Genomic DNA, 19547 nt, shown 5'->3' with positions numbered 1-19547 from the left:
AATTATACAAAATATGGTTTGGTTTGGTTTGTGGGGTTTAACGTCCCAAAGCGACTCAGGCTAGAGCGACGTGTTTAAGTTATCTGAAAATTATCGGAGTAAATATATATGCATGTTTTTATTCGTATTTAGTCATTTTTTCTGTTCTGGGTAGTGTAGATATATATGCAAAATTGCTCAAAATCGACTCAAGAAACCAAATTTTCATACTTTGAGGCCACTTATTTTAAAAAAGGTATATGGCAGAGCAACAATATTTCCGCGCTATGTCCTCAGCATGGCTATGCAGCAAACAGCTAAAGCTTATATTTATATAACGTTTCAATCCAAAGATACGATCGCGCTAATTTACAGAAAACAGCAAACATTGAAAATTTATTTGAAAAATGAGAAAGAAAACAGTTTTTAGATTGTGTAACCTTTCTCCACCTATTCTACAATACCTCAGCTTTCAAAATAAATAAAAACACCTTACATAATTTTGTTGCGCTAGTAATTACGGTCACTTCAATAAGGCCCTTGTGCAAGGCGTAGCGCACCACGCAGATCTGTAGATTCTACAGCATTTGTGAATCGCCCACGGTTTCGAAATTGTGGTATATTATTGCAACAGGGAGAAATCTATGTAAAAAGGGTTAAGATGTATACAGTGCGAGACAGCCAAGGAGCAAGGCAATGAGGGCCCCCCCGTTGGACCCACATCTTTTTCTTAATCTTACACAAACGAGTGCGCCACTTCATCCTCATCATCCTACATCACTTTTGTCTCGACGTTGCAAACTAACTCTGATAGACACAACAACTAAATATTCGGAGTCAGTTTTTTAGGTGTAGAGTTCCTAATGCGTTGTGGCATAGGGCAGCACACAGACTTTTTTCGCTATCACCTTCACCATAACAATGAAAATTTCTGAGAGCAATAAAAAACTGTTTTTGATATCTTTTTAAACTTTGTCCAGGTGTTCTTCAATACATCAGCTTTCAATATTTATAAAAACATATTGCACAATATTGATGCACTAGTAATTATGACCAGTTCAATAAGACCCTTAAGGCGCGTTCACAATACACCAAATTTCCGGCGAGCGAAGCGGATTCGGTCGCTTTTGACGCCGACGAGGGCGGAAAGCGCGCGACGAGAGCAATCGGTCCGCGACCGATTTTTCTGCGTTCGCCGCCGAAGCCACGATGGGTCGTTGACGTCACGTCCGCTCAAAATCCAGTATGGCGGCAAGCGTTACACCCATAGAGGAAGAAAGATGGCACTAGAGTGTGCCGGCACGTTTTCTTTGGAGGTGCTACCTGATGCCGTAAAGGAGATCCAATCCAAGCGACATTTAAATTTCAAGGACGTGATTTAAAACGAGGACCTGTGGGAACATATTGGAAAAGGATTGGGAGTGAGAGCTAAGTACGATTGTTTTTATATTTTGCATCACGCCGATGCTCGCGAGAATTTTTCGGATGCCGGTACAGTACGTTTCGCTCTGTTCTCGCGCCGCTGCTAGCTTTATCGTATGTATCGCGTACGATGCATGTATTACGCACTACGAAACCAGCGCATTGACGACAACTTTGGCTCATGCCGCTGTTTGAGAACGTTTCTTTTTTCGAGTGCCAGTGCGTTATGTTTCGCGTATCCAGCCTGAAACGGGGCGGTTGGTTGTGTTCTCGGTGCTGCTAACTTTGTAACTTTTATCCCATGGAAGCGGACCTCGCGCGATCGTGTACGACACATGCATTGCGTGCTGCGAAGCGATAACACTTATCATTTCGCTCATGCCGCTATTTGCACCTATCGCATGCATGCATAGCTAGCGCGAGCATTCACTACGTACTCTTTCACTTGTGCCGCTGCGGGCTCCTGGGCCATGAATATTCAGCTCGTACGAATATGTTGGAGCGTATAGCATCACGGTACCGGCGCTGTGTGCTCCGTGAGAAGCGCTAGAGCGGATTGTGGGCGCGATGCGTTTTTAGAGATTTATTTAATGTGGCAACGGCTAATCCTGAATTTTACTCCTCTTACAATAGTGGTCTTCAGATCTCGTGCAATTAAAAGCTAATATTGGAGTGCTCGTGCTATGCCGGAGTGCTGTGCCGGAGTGCTGTGCACTACAGATTAAATAATTTACAGTTGCAACGCTGAAGAGACTGATAGAACATGTTAACAGAAAATAAGCAAACGCAAATTTTTGTTTAATGTGCTTGATGACCAGTCTTTTTTTTTCCTGTAGAGGCCATCTGTCAGAAAAATTATTTTAAGAACTTAAAAGACACATTTTTCAAAATTAAAAACCAAATTAGGTCCAGTATGAGGAGTGGAGCTGTAGCTGCCAACATTGCTACTGTGACGTGGAAAAACAAATGCTGGCCATAATGAAGCATGTGTAGAGAACTGATGTAACTTGCATATTTTCTCAGTATGCATCAGTGTGCCCTCTCTGGGGGCTCACTCCATGATTGCAGTATCAAGCACAATCTAAACATTTAGGTGTACTATTATAAATATGATATAGTGTTTGTTATATGTGGCTGAATATTTTGCAGGCTGTTTAGATGTTCATTTCAACCAGTCTCTAGAGTAAGTTTTAAAACAGTGCAAAACTTTTCATTCTTCACAGACTAACTTAATGCCCATGACCCATGCCTAGAAAACCTGTTAAAAGGATTCATGTGTGGATTGAGTTAAAATTGTAAACAAAATGTGGTTCAGCTTATGGTATTGGTTCTTTATTGGTTGGAAATAGATCTGAAGAGCAGCCAGATGCCACCATTGAAGTCGCCGTTCAAGGACCAGCCGTTCCAGGAATATCTGGCTCGTTAGTTTGAGTCATACGGACCATCCACTCCAAAAGCAGCTACAAGTTTAAGGCAACCATCTGAGAAGATAAGGTGTGCAGTTGCAGTCAATAAAATTTAGTGCATGTCATCTGCCCTAATATTTGCAACAAACTGGAAAGCAGAGCAGAGGACTGCGATTCTGATGTAGAAAGATAAATCGGCAATTTGACATCCCGTCGTTCAATTTTCTTGTAATGCAGGATTACTTGAACCTAACTAGTGACTGCGGTGCTTGCTTCTGAAGGAATTTAATTTCCTCTTCGTGAGTATTTCATTTTCTAAAAGGCCAAGGCCAAAAAAGGCCTTCTACAAATTGACGACATTGTCATGCAATTTTCAAATTGCTGACAGGAGATACCTAAGGCAGATGCTAATGACACAAATCATGCCTATTTTTTTTTTCTGTTTTATCTCTACGCACAGAACCACAAACATGTTTTCAGGACAATATTAACTATGAACTACAAAGTATGCTATAAGTACAAAGCAAAAATAAATGTTACCATTGTCTTCAATTTGCTGCCTGTGATTATTTCTCCTGCCACGAGGAGGAGGAGGGATATGAGGAGGAAAAGCAGGGAAGTTAAACGGTAAATGAACTGGTTTGCTACCCTGCACTGGGGGGAGTAGTAGGTGGGTATATAAGTTGTGGGTGAGAGAGGGATGAGTCAAGGCAGTACAGTCACATCACAGACATATGTCTCATAACATCACGTCAGAGTTATATCACGTAACATAAAAAATCATTGCCTTTCGATCAGTCCTGTGCTTTTCATAAAGCGGAGCAGTGCCTGAGAGGCCTTCACCGCAGACGTTCGCCGTAGCCAGGGACCTAGGATTTTAATTTCAGCCAGTGGGCGTCCATCTAGGCGCTTCAGCGCACGGCATAGACATATTCTTTCCTCGCTGTATATGGGGCACTGCTAAAGAATGTGGCCTATAGTCTCGTCGCACCCGCAGTTTGTACATGCAGGGCTATTTGCTATACCTATCACAAAAAATAAGAGTTTGTAAATTCCACACCAACCCACAGGCGGCACAGCAAAGTTTCTTCACATCAGGTTAGGCGAGGTGGAAGCCGGGGCTACATGTCAGGGTCCAGGGTTTTTAAGCGGCAGTTCGCAAACGTCAGAATTCCAAAAAGAGAGCGTGTGTTCCCGCGCAAGTGCGCAAAGCCTGCCCGCTGCGTCTGCGTGGAAAAGGGAATCAACCCACAATCGCTGTTTTTGTGGGCTGTTCGTGCGACCTCGTCCGCCCGGAGATTGCACGCTATGCCGCTGTGTTCTGGAAGCCATTGGTAGATGATGTCATGTCCTCCATTTATGGCATAATCATGAAGTTGTCGTATTTCCGCGACGAGTTGCTCATGGACTCCACGGCGAAGAGCCGCTTTTAAGGCTTGCAGGGCTGCTTTTGAATCTGTGAAAACAGACCATTGTTAAGGGCTTTGCTGACTGATATGCCACGAAACTTTGATTGGCTGCTTCTGATGAAGTATTCGCACAGCTTGGCCCTGGTAACATGTCCAAGCCTAAAATGAGAGAACATGGAGCATTAGAGAGAAACGCCTCTCTTTCCAAATCATCAAACTGACAGCTTTGAGTTCTAGTTATAAGCACATTTCGATGAGTTAAAAGTTATTTGCTTATTTGCCAACCGCATGAGGACATGGTTGGGTTAGTCCAAGAGGAGTTAGCCCTCCGTTTCCCTGTCTGCTGCCTCCAGGTTCCCTCGATCACCTGCCTTTGCCAATCTGCATAGTCTGTGGTGCTGGGCGTAGACTTCACAGGAGGCTGGTTTCTCCTTAGACAGCATGAAGTGTTAATGGCTGACGCAAGATGAGCCATTGTTGGACGAGAATCTAAAGACGTTCTCTACGACACGCCTTAATCAATTCTTCGGTAATTAAATACTCGTTTTGCATGTATTTCAAAAATGGCTTGGTGTTCCTGCAGCTGACTGGTCATCTAGTCCCTCAGGACTAGAAAACTGGAGAACCAGAAATAAAGAGTTTAATTTGAAAATATCAAAAGCAGTTTAATCATACATTAGTTTTGGCATACCCAGTGTTCAGTGTATATTGTTTTGTCCTGTGACAATCCCAGGCTGGATGTTTAATTGTAATCAGAAGAGTGAGGCAGATACGACCTTTTCTTTGCATCCAATACCCGTATAGTGGTTGGGTTGGCTAAAGTAAAAGACATTTAGGCTTTTGACACGATGCCTCATTTTACATTCATAACTTTGGCTGGTTAACCTTAAACAGCTTGTCATATCAAACGGTGCTGAAGGTGGTTGGACGCCAGTTAATCTCCGTTCTAACAAAATGACTTACTGAAGAATACAACAAATTGAATTTCTTACTCTTCTTGCGCGCGGTCTCAAGAGGAAGATTTCCAGAAGGAAGGCCTCATCCCCAGAAAGAAAGAAGGAAGGCGCCAGAAAGAAAAAAGGCATTCTGATATTATCATCCTAAGGTGCGTCTTCTGAGATGCCTATATGGCCTAGCTACATTTTTGAAAAATGTGCTTCGGCCCTATATTTCCACAATCGGAGTCGCTCCTCTTGTGGTCCACCTACACCAACAAGAACCAAAATGAGCAAATCAAAATTCATTTGTATATTCTGGTTAATATTACTCTGCCGGTCTCATAAGCTACACAAGGCTTCTATACTTGCTGAAACATTTCACCTCACTTATCTCAAGGCATATGCCATCGTCGTCTCGGCGATGGCATGCAACATGATTTTTCTTCTGCATTTCACAACTTAGCAGCATGTGAAACGATCTTCCAGTAGAAACGATCGCTTCATCCTCTGAAATGATCGTCATTACTTTTCCGCTACAAGCGCGCAACTGCAAAATAAACAAGAACTGCAATAAAACAACGCAAGACAGTGTGCAGCCAAGCAACATATGACAGAAAAGCGCGCATCTGTCTACAGGGCTTACGCGCGCTCTCGCTTCATTGGCGAACTCCCGATACCGGAAAAGAAACTGCCCTGAGATCTGGCTGCTTTCGTGAAAAAGCGAGAAGCAGCCGCAGTTCCACGTCGGTTCCGCCACAGTGGGAGTGGTATATGAGAACAGGCCACTCTTTTCCGGCGAAGCGAATCCGCTTCGCTGCCCTAAACTTTGGTTTAGTGTGAATGCGGCTTTACACGAGAATTTACAATTGCTGTAGGTCTGACGTCTTGGCCACTAAGCGAAGAAAATGCAAGCAGGATTGGATTTCAGATTCTAAAAATATGTCCAACATCTGGGAAAAGATGTTGAAAGAAATGAGGACGTTAATGTTGAGATGTTGACATGACCGGAGTGGCCATGAGCGCTGGGGTATGCTCACCCCAGTCTTTCATTTTAAGAGGCGGATCAGTGAGAGCTCGTTTTTGAGTATTCGGACCGGCAGACTTCGATACATATATTATGATAAGGCTGCATAAATGTAATTGAAAATAATAGGCCTCTCTGCCCGTGCAACAAGGGATGAAGGGCTTATAGTAACTCTCTTCTAGCAGTTCAATGCATCTGCACTATGAGCTTCATTATTCTATCCGCCCATTTTTTCGAACCGCAAACAGACGCCAATAACACGGGGTGAAGAGAGATGAGACCACTGTCGGGGAGCCCACTTCAAAAGCGCGGGCGACAACCTCTGTCCCATAAGAAACTTTGCGCCAGATGCGATCGGCGGAAAGCATGAATGTGGTGCTGTAGTGGCAAAGCAAGGTATCGAATGAAAAAAATAAAACTATTGGTAACCGGATGCTCGTTCCTCTCTCAGATGACGGCATTCAGACGGCCTGAAGCGGGCCTTTTGCCGCGCATTAGATCTGCAGTTCCCACTTCATGCAAGCACTCTAGCCGGGACTGTATGGAAGAAACTGTACAGGAATGAAAATAATGTGCGATGTCCAGTACTTAGAATAAAGGAATGCAGCCTAGAAACACTGTGTTTTAATTAGGCAGCTTTTCATGCCCTTCACAATTTTTCCATTCTACTAAAATTATTTCGAATATGTTGCTAGCTCTTTGAAAATTATTGTATTTTTATGTAATCCGCGTTGAGGTGAAGGTGACTGCGAAAAATGTCTGTGTGTTGCCTGATGCCACAGCGCATCAGGAACTCGACGCGTACAAATTGATTCTAAATCATTCATTGCTGCGTCTGTCACCATCAGTTTGCAACGTTGAGACAAAAAAATGACCGAAGAAATATAGTAACTGCTGAAGAATGATGAGGACGAAGTGGCGCGTCTCGTTTGTGGAAGAATAAGAAAAAGAAGCGCATCGAACGGAGAAAAGCGTGGCATTCTTCCAGTTCACAGCACTACCAATCACAGAACAAAAGTCCTTCACCAATTTGACAACACTGCGAATGCTTTCGTAGTCGGTACAGAAGACGGCAATTTTATCGGCATACGCGAGTATGCGGACCTCTGCTGCATGCAAACGAAAACCTCGGATACTGCTGCTCTTGATAATGCTCAGACAAAATAGTTCAATATACAAGCAGAAAAGCAATGGTGACAGAGGGCAGCCTTGACGTACAGAGCGTTGCACTTGGATGCGCTGACCCACCTTCATATTTACTATCAGGCGCGTCGAGCACCCTCTGTACGCCATTGCGACTCCTTTGCAAATAACTGAGCCCGAATTTGTATGCTCTAAAATTGATTACAAGACAACTAGATAACAAGATAACAAGTGTCTCGCTTTATGGCATGGAGAGTGGCACAAAACCCCTGCGAATTTCGTGAACATGCCTTGGATAACAACCCCAGTGAAGTATTTAGGAGTGCCACAGGAAAACTATCAAGACAGTGAGTCATATTGGAACCAGTAGGTTTTAGAACTACGAAAAAGGCCGATAGACTAAAAGGATTCGGTTGGTCTATGCTTGCACGTGCTACAATTTGTAATTTATTTCTTGTTACCAAGATTTGGTACGTGTTACGAGTACTGCATTGTTCTCGTGTGAATGTACAGAGATTTAACCGTGTGTTCGCCATGTTTGTGCGGGAAAGTACTTGGGAACACACCCGCCGAACAAGCTTGTTTCATCGCGTCCCCTCTGGAAGAGTTGGTTTGGTGCATTTGTATTTGCGCCAAGTGTTTAACTGGTTTATGTTCTTTCGGGGTACAAAGGGCCAATTTTTACGAACTGTGTGTCAGGTTAGTTTGAACAGAGTGCTACGAAATTTTTTGTAAGTTCGGCGAGCATACAAGGGATGATTTTCGGAATCCTTAAAGAAGTGTACATGTCATGTCGTGTATTGCAAGCCCGGTGCCGGCACCGTTTTTCACATGGCTTGCGGAACGTCGCCAATCGCTATGATGTAGGCACAGTAATGTCAGCCCCCACGAAATTGTCAGGTGTGTGTGCCTTGGTAAGAAGAAAGGCAGACGTGTTAAAAAGTGAGCTTCCCTGCTATGTTATCCATAAATCTAGGTTTGTACAGTGCAGAACGCAGGTAATCTACAAAATTCCTCTTTCTTGTAAAAAATACTACATAGGCAGACTGGCCGTTGTTTGAATATCCGGCTCTTCGAACATAGAATTTCTTTAACCCCTACATCACAAGATAATTTGCCTAAACATTGCACGAAGTGTAAATGCCGCCCCATTTTCGATAAAACTATCATTCTTGGCACATGGCGCAATCAACGTACACGAGAAATTATAGAGGCATATCATATCATGAAAGGAGGGGATAAGTGTGTCAGCGAAGCTTCTATTAACTTAACAAAAGTAGAGATTACATACCTAGAATCAGTGGTCAAGTAGTTTTTTCCACGTGTGTATTATTGCAGACTTGCCTTTCTCCACATTTTTGTCAATTTTTGTCAATTTCACCACTTTATTAGATGTATTTGATAATTTTTTGTATCCTATATATTCTGTTAGCTTTTTAATAAAAAATCAGTTGTGATTTTCTGTTAGTTTTTCTAATAAAAAATCAGTTGTGAGTAAGCGCTCGTGTGTGTTTCCTTGTTTTTTGTCCTTGTCTTCTTTGCGCTACCTTTCCTAAAATGCAAATGCACCAACTCGCCCAATTTAGCATTCTTGTGCTGTTTCATATGCCGCAAACCGGAAACTATCGAACACGTTTTCTTAGACTGTTGGAAAGCCTTTTTCTTCTGGGACATTCTACAACGAACAGTTAAAAAAGACCTTGCCGTGGATGCATTCGGAATTCGATTTTTACCAATTGAAGATAATGATGGGCTACCTCTGGACATGATCATGCTATTGGGCCTGCACAGTATCTAGCGATCCAGAATGGCTTTCAGGCATGCAGACGTTGATGCGAGCAAAATACGGCAATATTTTTGCGAAGTCGTTGCAAGTGTTATTGAAGTTCTCAAGAGAAAGACGAAGTGCCTGAGTGGCTTCCGAGAATGGAAGTGTTGCTGCAAATGACGGATTTGTAATGAATGACGCAGCCCATATCACGTGGTTTTTTCCCATGTTGTGTATTTGTCGCGTAATATTCTCTCAGTGTGTGTTTGTGTGGAGTAATGTTCTTTATGTGTAAAATCTGATAATATATTAGGTAATTAAGAAAAAAAAGAAGCGTGGCCCTGTGGTAGGGCATCTGCCTCGTGTTCGGGAGGTTACCAGGTTCGATCCCTGGTGCCGGCGGGTACCCACCGGATTTTCCCTGGTACAAGCTTTCCTACGGCCTAGTGCTCGGCTCTTTGGGGTGAAATGTTTTGGAAAGAGGTCATAGGTCTCAAATAGTTACTCCGATATGGCAGTAGTCAGTTCCGCCATCGGACAACAATACGTCCGTCTTGTGCGGCAACAGCCCATTATGTGGCCCTTTTTTTTTCCCAAGCCTTTTACCCCAGAAGAGCCGACCACCAGGCCGGGGGAGAGTTCGTACCCATTGAAAAACCGGTGGGTAACCGGCGGCACCAGGGATCGAACCCAGTACCTCAAAGTTGCCGGACTCCTTGGCTGTCTCTCAATGTATATATCTTTAATCCTTTTTTGTAAATATATTTCTCTCCGTTACAATAATATGCCAAAATTGAAAAACCTTGAACGATACTCATATTCTGTAGAATCTTCAGATCTGTGCATTGCACTATAATTGGACAAGGGCCTTATTCAAGTGGTTATAATTAGTAGCGCAACAAAGTTATGTAAGGTGTTTTAATCGTTTTGAAAGCTGAGGTAGTGTAGAATAGGCAAACAAATTTAAACAATGGTAAAATGTTTTTTTTTAATTTTCCTAAGAAATTTTCAATGTTCGCTATTTTCTGTAAATTAGCGCGATCGTATCTATGTATTCATTTGTCATATAAATATAAGCTTTAGCTTTTTGCGGATAACTCTGCTGAGAACATAGCGGGGAATTATGTCTGCTCGACCATGAACCTTTTCTGAAATAAAGGCCTGCAAATTAGGAAATATTCGTTTCCCGGGGGCAGTTTGAGTATTTTTAAAAACATCTACGCATAATCGAAGAGCGAAAATTTACTGAATACAAAGAGAAACGGGTATATAATTAGTCAGATAATTTTCAGCTAGCTAACTTGAACATACGTTGTGTAATCTATAACCAAAGTTGGCCAGAACAGCAGAGAAGCTCGGAACTCTGCCTCTTCGACATTATTAATCAATCGTTAGGCAACAATATATAGAATTTTGAAGTTAATATAAAAGGTCGAACTACCATCCTTTGTTCAATCTCAGGTTCCTATAAGCGAGGAGCGAAAGGGAGGGGAAAGATGACGCGCGCGTTTCTCGATGCACCAACTATATGGATTTACGCAAGGTTGTTGCGTTTGCAGAAACTATAACGTGATTGAGGACAGGGCGAAATCTTCTGTCCATGAAAAGATTCAAAATGTTATTTTAAGCTGCTGCAGGAGTCCCAATACTCGCCGATATGTGCATGTTTTTTTTTGCAGCGCGGCCGGCGACACCAGTTCGACGAAAGTGGGGGGAGAGAGTAAGAATTGGCGCGTCGAGTCATAGAGTGCGGGCTGTGCCCGGAAGAGAGATAGGCATCTTTATGCAGGCGAGGCTCGCTTCGACCCCTCCCTCTCTCCAGTCCTTTTGTAGCAGTGTACCTCTGTGCCATTGTCACTTTAGTTTTCACTACTTAGTACGGGGGATCGGGTTAGAAGCTGGAGTGCACTTTCCGTCCGCGATGCTGAAGCCGGAGAACCGGAGGCTAACAATGGGAAAAAAAAAAAAACAACCGTGGACGGTGGATGGGAAGGCTTTCTATCTTTTTTTCGAAAGTGGTATGGGGGGGCCGCGGTTGGCTTGAAAAAACAAGGCGTTTGCTTACACAAGAAACTATTTCTTAGAACTGGACTCGAGCAGTGCGCGCTGGCGGCTGCTCATCGGCATGGTCTGAAGTCATCTATCCCCAGACACGGCTGGCCGTAGGCAGACAGGGGAGGGCTGGGTGAAAGGAGAAAGGGAACGTCGAGAGGGTCTTTGGTCCTTCGCTCACATGTGCAGCCCTTGCGAACACAACACCGCGGCGGGAATCGCGCACTGGTTGAGCGATTCATGGTTCCCCCCCCCCCCGTCTGCTCGGCTACTCTACGCGCAAGACACAACAGAAAGCATCCCCAGCTGCGAAGCTGTGCGGAATCCTCCGGAAGCGTTCCCAGGTAGCACAGAATGTGGGGCCCCAGTAGGTCCGATGTAGGCAAGTGGGGCTGGGGCAACCATCATAAAACCTGCATCGGTCCCCGATGGGGCAAATGTGGGCAAGCCCCATTTGGGCTTGCCCCTGCTCCTCCTGCATGGGTCCCATAGCGGCGTTTCTTGGGCTAATGCAGAGCACATTCTTGCATCCAGACCACAAGGGTCCCTTGCCGGATATTTGAGGGCAATCCAACCTAAATGTGGGCTTTTTATGGGAAAGCCCTCATAGATCCGAAGTGAGGCCGCCCCCATTAAATCTTTGTGGGACCAACATCGGCCGTAGTGGGGCAAGAAAACGCACATACCCACATGCTGCCCAAATCGGCCCCTTGTAGGTTACTTGAGGGCAGGTGAAATATGAATAAGGGCTCAATTTGGGCAAGCCCTCGTGAGGCCCAAATGAGGCAGCCTTAGCTAAACCGCTTTAGGTCCCACATAGGCTGTAATGGGGCTGGAAGGCGGGCGTGCCCGCATGGTACCAAAATCGGTCCTTTGTGGGGGCTTTGAAGGCCCGTGCAACAGCAGGTGGGCTCTAGGTTCAAAAACAACGTCCAGCCCAATTGGGGCTGCCCACATAAAACTGCTTTATATCCCACATGGGCCGTAATGGGGCTGGAAGGTGGGAGGGCCCGCATGATACCAAAATTGGTCCCTTGTGGGGAATTTGAAGGCACGTGCAATAGCAAGTGGGCTTTAGGTTCAAAACCAACACCCAGCCCAATTGGGGCTGCCCACACAAAACCACTGTAGGTCCCACATCGGCCGTAATGGGGCTAGAAGGCGTGCGTGCAATTGCGTAATCATTGTTTCCAACTTTTATTTGCATTAGATGTTGCCCTAAATTACTGTTATAGATGATTTGTATAACAGTTGTGGCCATGTTTAGTCGATTAGAAATTTACATGGCTTTAGTTCTCGCGCTCGTGCAAATTGCGCTACATATACTAAAACAAACTGATTGCTAACTGTTGCCTCTTATGTGGTTGCTTTGGACAGCCTGCAACTCGCAGTACAATATTACTGTTCAGAACACACATCTCCATAGCCTGAACTAGATGTACATGAAGTCATTTCGGCTAGATGAATGTTATGAATTATTGTAAAAATTAATATTGTGGCTGTTTAGAAAGTGCAGACATGTATAAAGTAATTACTTATGTGCCTAAATATTGATTGGGAAAACTTAGACTAGGGCTTTCCATCAATTTCCTACGTCGGACCCCTATGAGAATAATATGGGCAAGCCCAAGTGTGGCTAGCGCTATAGAATCCGCATTGGTCCTATGTCATTTTCTGAGGGGCTAACTGAAATAAAAAAAATGTTCCTCCAAAGCGGCTGCCCAAATCGGTCCAAAGTAGGACCATCGCGGGGAGTTGGCGGGATGTGCCCTTTTAACAATGCCGGAAAAATGTGGGCAGCCCCGCAAGGGCTGCCTGCATCGGCCCCTAGTGGGGCCAATTGGGGCTTTGTCGACAGCCCGCTTCGGGCCTACGTTGGCCCCTCTTGCAGCACCCACATTGAGCCCACCGGGGCTGTCCTGCATTGCCTACATCGGGCCCACCGGGGCCCACCCTTCATAGCCCACTTTGTGCTACCTGGGTTCCTTCCAGAGCTTGTTCAAGACACTACTAGGCCTGTGATAGCTTCTTGTGCCTTTCTTTAACTTCTTCATTACTTTTCTTTTTCATTGTGCTGTGCTTAATTTTCTCTTGCACCTATATATGTTATATGTCCTCCAGTTTGTGCTTGCTACATATCTGTGAATAGCAAAACTGTGAAATGGCGCCGGAATACGGATTACAGCAACGGCGGGAAACCATCGGCATTGTCAGACTCAGTGAACGCCGTCATCTTAGACCGCGAGTATATATCTTTGCAGCATGCCATTGCTGGAGCAATGGCATGCTGCAAAGATCAATGGCATGCTGCAAATATATATACTCGCGGTCTAAGATGACAGCTTTCAGTGAGTCAGACAATGCCGATGGTTTCCCATAATTGGTTCTATATAATCTCCTAAGAGTCGCAAGCGATCTCTTTCTGTATTCTCAACGAAACAAATGCGCAAAGCATGACTTCAAGAACTAAGCGAATATTTGTCCGGGCTATATGCAAACAAGTGCGTGGACTTATTAGCTTGCTGCGATATGAACAGCATTTGCGCCTCAAATTGAGAAGCCGTGCATAACAGATGTGTGTGCCACCAACGCGCGAAAGAACACTGCAGGCAGCCAATTGCGTAAAGTGTCTTGACTGCCGGCTGTTGCGTTGGTACTGCTCCGGTAGCGGACCAACGGGTAGCGAAAAGCCGAGTCAGACGTCGGGCTGCATGCACTTCAATATTGGGCGGTGGTCACCCAAGCAGAGACTGGCCGAGAGTTAGAGAGAACTTAACGAAGGTTTATTTACATGGTGAATCTGAGAAGGTACACACTGGAGAGCACTCGTGCTCTCGTTTTTAACAACTTTTTTGTCCCCAAGTACCTAGTTGGGGAATTTTCTATTTTGTCAAAGTCCAATCACATTTGAGTTCCTGATCTGCTGATATTCGGGAACCGCCCACTAGAACGTCCTCCCAGCGCACTCTTTCCACTTGAGCGGCACGATGGCGACTCCGCCGGGGGAAGTCAGGCATGGGGGTCCCAAGGAGGCTTGCTGGCTGTCCAAGGTCGGAACCGCGCGCCACCCACGCGGACCCCTCGCGCGGGAGCACTCCGCGGGAAAGGAATGCGGTGACCGTTCTTCTCCACGGGGGGGGAGATGACCCGCTCTCTCTCCTCGGTGCTAACACGCAGGCGCTGCGGCTCTCTATTTCCAAACACAGGCGCGCCCGCTCTTCGGCGAATTCGTTAGCGCCTCTGTGCACAGTCCTCTGGACACAAACTGGGGCAACTGCTGCCGTCGCTGCCGATATGCGACACCGCGTTGCTGCGTCCTGGGTGGTTCTGGTCCACGAACTCCGAGGTGGTCGCGCGCAGTCTTCTTAGAAAAACGGACGCCCATCTCGACACGTGCACCGTCTCGTTACTCGGGAAGTTCGAAACGTAACAGCTTCTCCGGCGGCGGTTGAAGATCCCGATGTACAAAGGTCAGCAACCATTGTCCAGAGGGATACACGATGTCGTTCTGGTTGGGTTCACTGTTGCTGATGCTCTGCTGCCTCCAATGGTCTCTGCAGCTCCTCGTTGCTTCTTGTCAAGACTATGGAGGGTTTCTTGCTCTCTGCAGACCAGCTCATTCACAGGAAAGACAGCATCAGTTTGAACAACACGAAAATCACTGCCGCAAAGACGGCAAGCGCCAGGACTCTCTCCACGAGATCCACCAGGCTTTCATACCAATATTATTTTAATCCTTTTTCTACTACTTCAGCACTTGAAACAACCAGAACATTATTCATTCACACAAACACAATGCTCAAGATTAAAATAAAAATGGTAATAATGCAAACGTATGCCAGGAAAAAAAAACATATCCAAGCCAGACTCACCGATGCTATCAATAACACCAAAAGCATCGACTTAAGTCAGCGGCATTGCCGTTAGATTTAACGTGGCTCTATCTTTCGCTTTCCGGGCAGGCTAGTTAGACAGCGCGTGTCGGACAGTCTCTGAATGACTTCCGCTGGGCTCTCCCATTGTACTTCCAATTTATTTTTCTGGGACGGTTTTAGCACCATTATCGCGTCTCTAGCTTCAAGACAGCGTGATCTCGCTGTTCGGTCATTGCACTGTTTGGCCCTCACCTGCGCTTTACTCATTTCGCCTCCCGCGAGCTCCTGCCCCTTGTGCAACCTTTCAAGTAGCGCGAGCACGTATTCGACCACCGTAGGGTTCTCTTCCCTGCCCTCACGCGATTCCCGAAGAAAGCGTAGTAGCGATCGCAGGGAGCGGCCGTTGACCATTTCGGCCGGCAAGAACCCCGTGGCCTCATGAGGCACGGTTCTCAGCGCAAACATTGTTGCATGCAAACAGGCATCCCAGTCGGTTTTGCGATCAAAACACAGGGCTCTCAGTATGCGTTTCATTACCGAGTGCATCTTTTCTACCGGGTTGGACTGCTGGTGGTACACTGAACTATGGATTAATTTAATCCCACACTTCTCCAGGAAATTTGTAGTCAGTGCGCTGGTGAAAACAGTCCCCTGATCTGACTGTATTTCAGCGGGAAACCCAACCCGTGCGAAAATGGACATGAGTGCGTTCACAATTTCCATTGAGCTTAACTCCTTCAGGGCCACTGCCTCAGCAAACTTGGAGGCAGGACAGATTACTGTCAAAATGTGGCTGCAACCAGTCTTAGTCTGTGGAAGGGGACCAACAGTGTCGATCACGAGTCGTCGAAATGGCTCCGTGATCGCAGGCACTAGCTTCATTGGGGCTCTCGCCTTATCTCCCGGCTTGCCCACCCGTTGACATGTTTCGCAGGTCCTTACAAAATTTTCCACCTCCCGAAAACATCCCGGCCAGTAATATTCCTGCAACAACCGATTCTTTGTTTTCTTGAGCCCTAAATGACCTGATTGCGAGCTCTTGTGAACCAAGTGCAAAAGATCACCGCGGTAGCGTTTTGGTACGACCAATTGGTCGACCTGCACTCCTCTGCGATCACGATACTTTCGAAAAAGTATTCCGGACCTTTCTAAGAATATCACGTGTTTCTTCGCGATACCTTTACTCTTCATGTGCCTAAGATTCTGCAGTGTGGAATCGGCTCTTTGCTCGGCTATCAGGGACGATCGGTCCACCCCCAGCAATCTTTGCAAGCTGTCAGATGGCGACGTTATGAGAAGCTCCCGACAGGCCTCTTTAAACTCAATACCATCCTCGCTACCTTCTGACATGTCTGAGATGTTTACTTCCTCGCTAGTCGGCGCGTGGATTGCCTCTGTCATGCCTAACCTCTCATGTTCTGTCGCCTCAACGTCACCTGACGCTTCTAGTGTGACGGATTTAGCAGCCAGCTTTCGTGCTTTCGAGCGAGTCAATGCATGAACAGCCCCTTCTCCGAACACTAGTCCCTTCTGCTGCAACCGTTGATCAGACCTGTTCGAGAAAAGATAGGGATACTGCTTCGACAGACTGGCTGACACGGCAGCCTCTGTGCGAAGTACGCCGAATGGACCTTCAATGCTGACATTAGCGATTGGAAGGCACACGCTATTTGCTTCCACCGCTTGTCTAATCCATGTGCACTCTCCAGTGAAATTTTCTGGCTCTACATACGAGGGATGAACTACATCCATTGTAGCCGCCGAATCTCGAAGCACGCGACACGGTTTTCCGTTCACGACGAGATCTCGTAAGTATGGCTCTAGAAGCCGCATATTTTCATCGTTGCTGTCCACTGACGAGCAAACAATCTTTGGGCTTTTGCAAGCCGCAGCTAAATGTCCCGGCTTTTGGCAGTTGTAACAAACCAATGGCCGTCTCTTTTCAAAAGCTTTCTTCTGACAGTTTTCTACTTCAAGTACTTCCTCTCTTACGATCACACTTCTTTCTGAGACGTCTACGCCTCGTGCTTGCTGTCTCTCTTCGACAGGCTGCCCTCTCCATCCAGCTGCTTTCCTATTCTGGTATTTAGGGCTTTCCGTCCTGTCCAGCGCACGGCGCGAGACGAACTCTTCTGCCAGTTCTGCTGCCTTCGAAACAGTCGCAACTTCTGGCCTGTCTTGCACCCAATGCCTTACTTCATCAGGCAAGCAAGAGTAGAACTGCTCGAGTCCGAAGCATTGCAACATTCTTTGGCTTTCGTCATAAGCTTTAGCTTCTTTGAGCCATTCCCCCAAGTTAGCCATAAGCTTATACGCGAACTCCGGGTACGACTCATCATTCTCCTTTTTAGCTTTGCGAAATTTTTGCCGGAAAGCTTCCGCTGACATTCTATACTTTTTGAGCAGACTAGATTTAACCTTATCGTAATCATCTGCATCTTCTTTAGTCAAGCGGGCTATCACATCTGCCGCCTCACAAGGCAACAGTGTCAGCAAGCACTGTGGCCAAGTTGCTTTGCTAAACCCTGCCTTCTCGCACGTGCGCTCAAAGTTTACCAAGAACAGACCTATGTCCTCTCCTTTCCTATAAGGTTGCATAAGGTCTTTCATGCGGAACGACTTGCGTTCTACTGTGCCCGATGCTACGCTCTCATCCCTTTCATTTCGAGCTTTTAGCACCTGCAGTTCGAGACGCTTCAGCTCAAGTTCCTGCTCTAAGCGCTTACTCTCTTCAGCCATGCGTTTCTCATTTTTTTCTTCTGCTTCCCTCTTTGATTTCTCTCTCTCAGCAATCAGCTCCAGGCATTCCGAGAGCTCATCGTCGTCTGCCTCAAGTGCCTCAATAGCCTCAATGATATCTGGCTTTCTCGTTTGGTCCTGAAGATCCAAACCCAGACTTTTGGCCAACTCCAGTAAAAGTGGCTTTTTCAACCCTTTCAAATTCATGGTTATCCCGAGTGCTGCAATTTCTTCCTTTCAGAAATCTCTTATCGTCACGTACTTTCAAGTCCCGTGCTAACGATAAACAATTCCCCACCACCTTTGTAAACTTACTTACTACAAAGCCTGGTAAAACCTCAGTGAAGAAAAGCCAAGCACTCACCGAACCTTGCAACCATGATTCCAGCGGAGTCCATCCCGACGCTGCCAACCAGCTGTTGCGTTGGTACTGCTCCGGTAGCGGACCAACGGGTAGCGAAAAGCCGAGTCAGACGTCGGGCTGCATGCACTTCAATATTGGGCGGTGGTCACCCAAGCAGAGACTGGCCGAGAGTTAGAGAGAACTTAACGAAGGTTTATTTACATGGTGAATCTGAGAAGGTACACACTGGAGAGCACTCGTGCTCTCGTTTTTAACAACTTTTTTGTCCCCAAGTACCTAGTTGGGGAATTTTCTATTTTGTCAAAGTCCAATCACATTTGAGTTCCTGATCTGCTGATATTCGGGAACCGCCCACTAGAACGTCCTCCCAGCGCACTCTTTCCACTTGAGCGGCACGATGGCGACTCCGCCGGGGGAAGTCAGGCATGGGGGTCCCAAGGAGGCTTGCTGGCTGTCCAAGGTCGGAACCGCGCGCCACCCACGCGGACCCCTCGCGCGGGAGCACTCCGCGGGAAAGGAATGCGGTGACCGTTCTTCTCCACGGGGGGGGGGGGAGATGACCCGCTCTCTCTCCTCGGTGCTAACACGCAGGCGCTGCGGCTCTCTGTTTCCAAACACAGGCGCGCCCGCTCTTCGGCGAATTCGTTAGCGCCTCTGTGCACAGTCCTCTGGACACAAACTGGGGCAACTGCTGCCGTCGCTGCCGATATGCGACACCGCTTTGCTGCGTCCTGGGTGGTTCTGGTCCACGAACTCCGAGGTGGTCGCGCGCAGTCTTCTTAGAAAAACGGACGCCCATCTCGACACGTGCACCGTCTCGTTACTCGGGAAGTTCGAAACGTAACACGGCGCGCTGAAATCAATTAGTAATAAGATACCACGCGCGTGGCTTTTTGTTGTTTTCACATGTACAAACAATGTTTTGAAAACTGTCCGTGGGGTCTGTGCAAGCGAATTTTACGTTGGGGCGGACATTGTGAGCGTGATGCCGCTTGATGACTGGCTATAATTTAGTAATAATGAACCCCCACTTTTGAAATAGTTATTATCATATTGAAGAATTGAAAGCCGTGAACAGCTCAAGTGAGCCCATTTTTAAAACTTGCCTAATCGATGCCCCCTTCTGAGCAAGCCTCTTCAGGCGAGAGCGTTGTCAGGGGGCGGCGGGGAGGGGGGGGGGAGGGTACGGTATGTACCGGACCGGTTTCGCCACCTGGGGTAGCCGCGCTTCGAAGGGGGAAGAAAATAACAAAATAAGCAAAAAGGCGCACAAACCTTGTAAGTACTGCGCCCCTGTCACTGCAAAATAAACAACGTGCACGCGGGACACATTGCACAAAAAACTGACGGACGGTATGAGGCGATCATATCGTCCGAGATACATGGCTCGCGAAGCGCTCGATCACGGCGCGCACTTTGTGGTGACAT

General features: G+C 46.5%; 1 protein-coding gene across 1 annotated transcript; it reads right to left on the bottom strand.

The window, feature by feature from the left end:
• Positions 1-14659: 14659 nt before the first annotated feature.
• Positions 14660-18443, bottom strand: LOC146177312 (uncharacterized). Its single transcript, XM_084581519.1, has 2 exons — positions 16195-18443; positions 14660-14745 (listed from the first exon to the last, which is right to left on the bottom strand). Exons 1-2 carry the CDS (start codon positions 17960-17962, stop codon positions 14660-14662), a joined length of 1854 nt encoding a protein of 617 aa, XP_084437645.1. The 5' UTR covers positions 17963-18443.
• Between the last annotated feature and the right edge of the window lie 1104 nt (positions 18444-19547).

The sequence above is a fragment of the Amblyomma maculatum genome, chromosome 10 (genome assembly GCF_055883805.1).
Source record: "Amblyomma maculatum isolate TAMU_Amacu chromosome 10, ASM5588380v1, whole genome shotgun sequence".
Taxonomy (NCBI): Eukaryota; Metazoa; Arthropoda; class Arachnida; order Ixodida; family Ixodidae; genus Amblyomma; species Amblyomma maculatum.
Note: the sequence above shows the minus strand (reverse complement) of the source record. Positions and strands in the feature narration are given on the sequence as shown.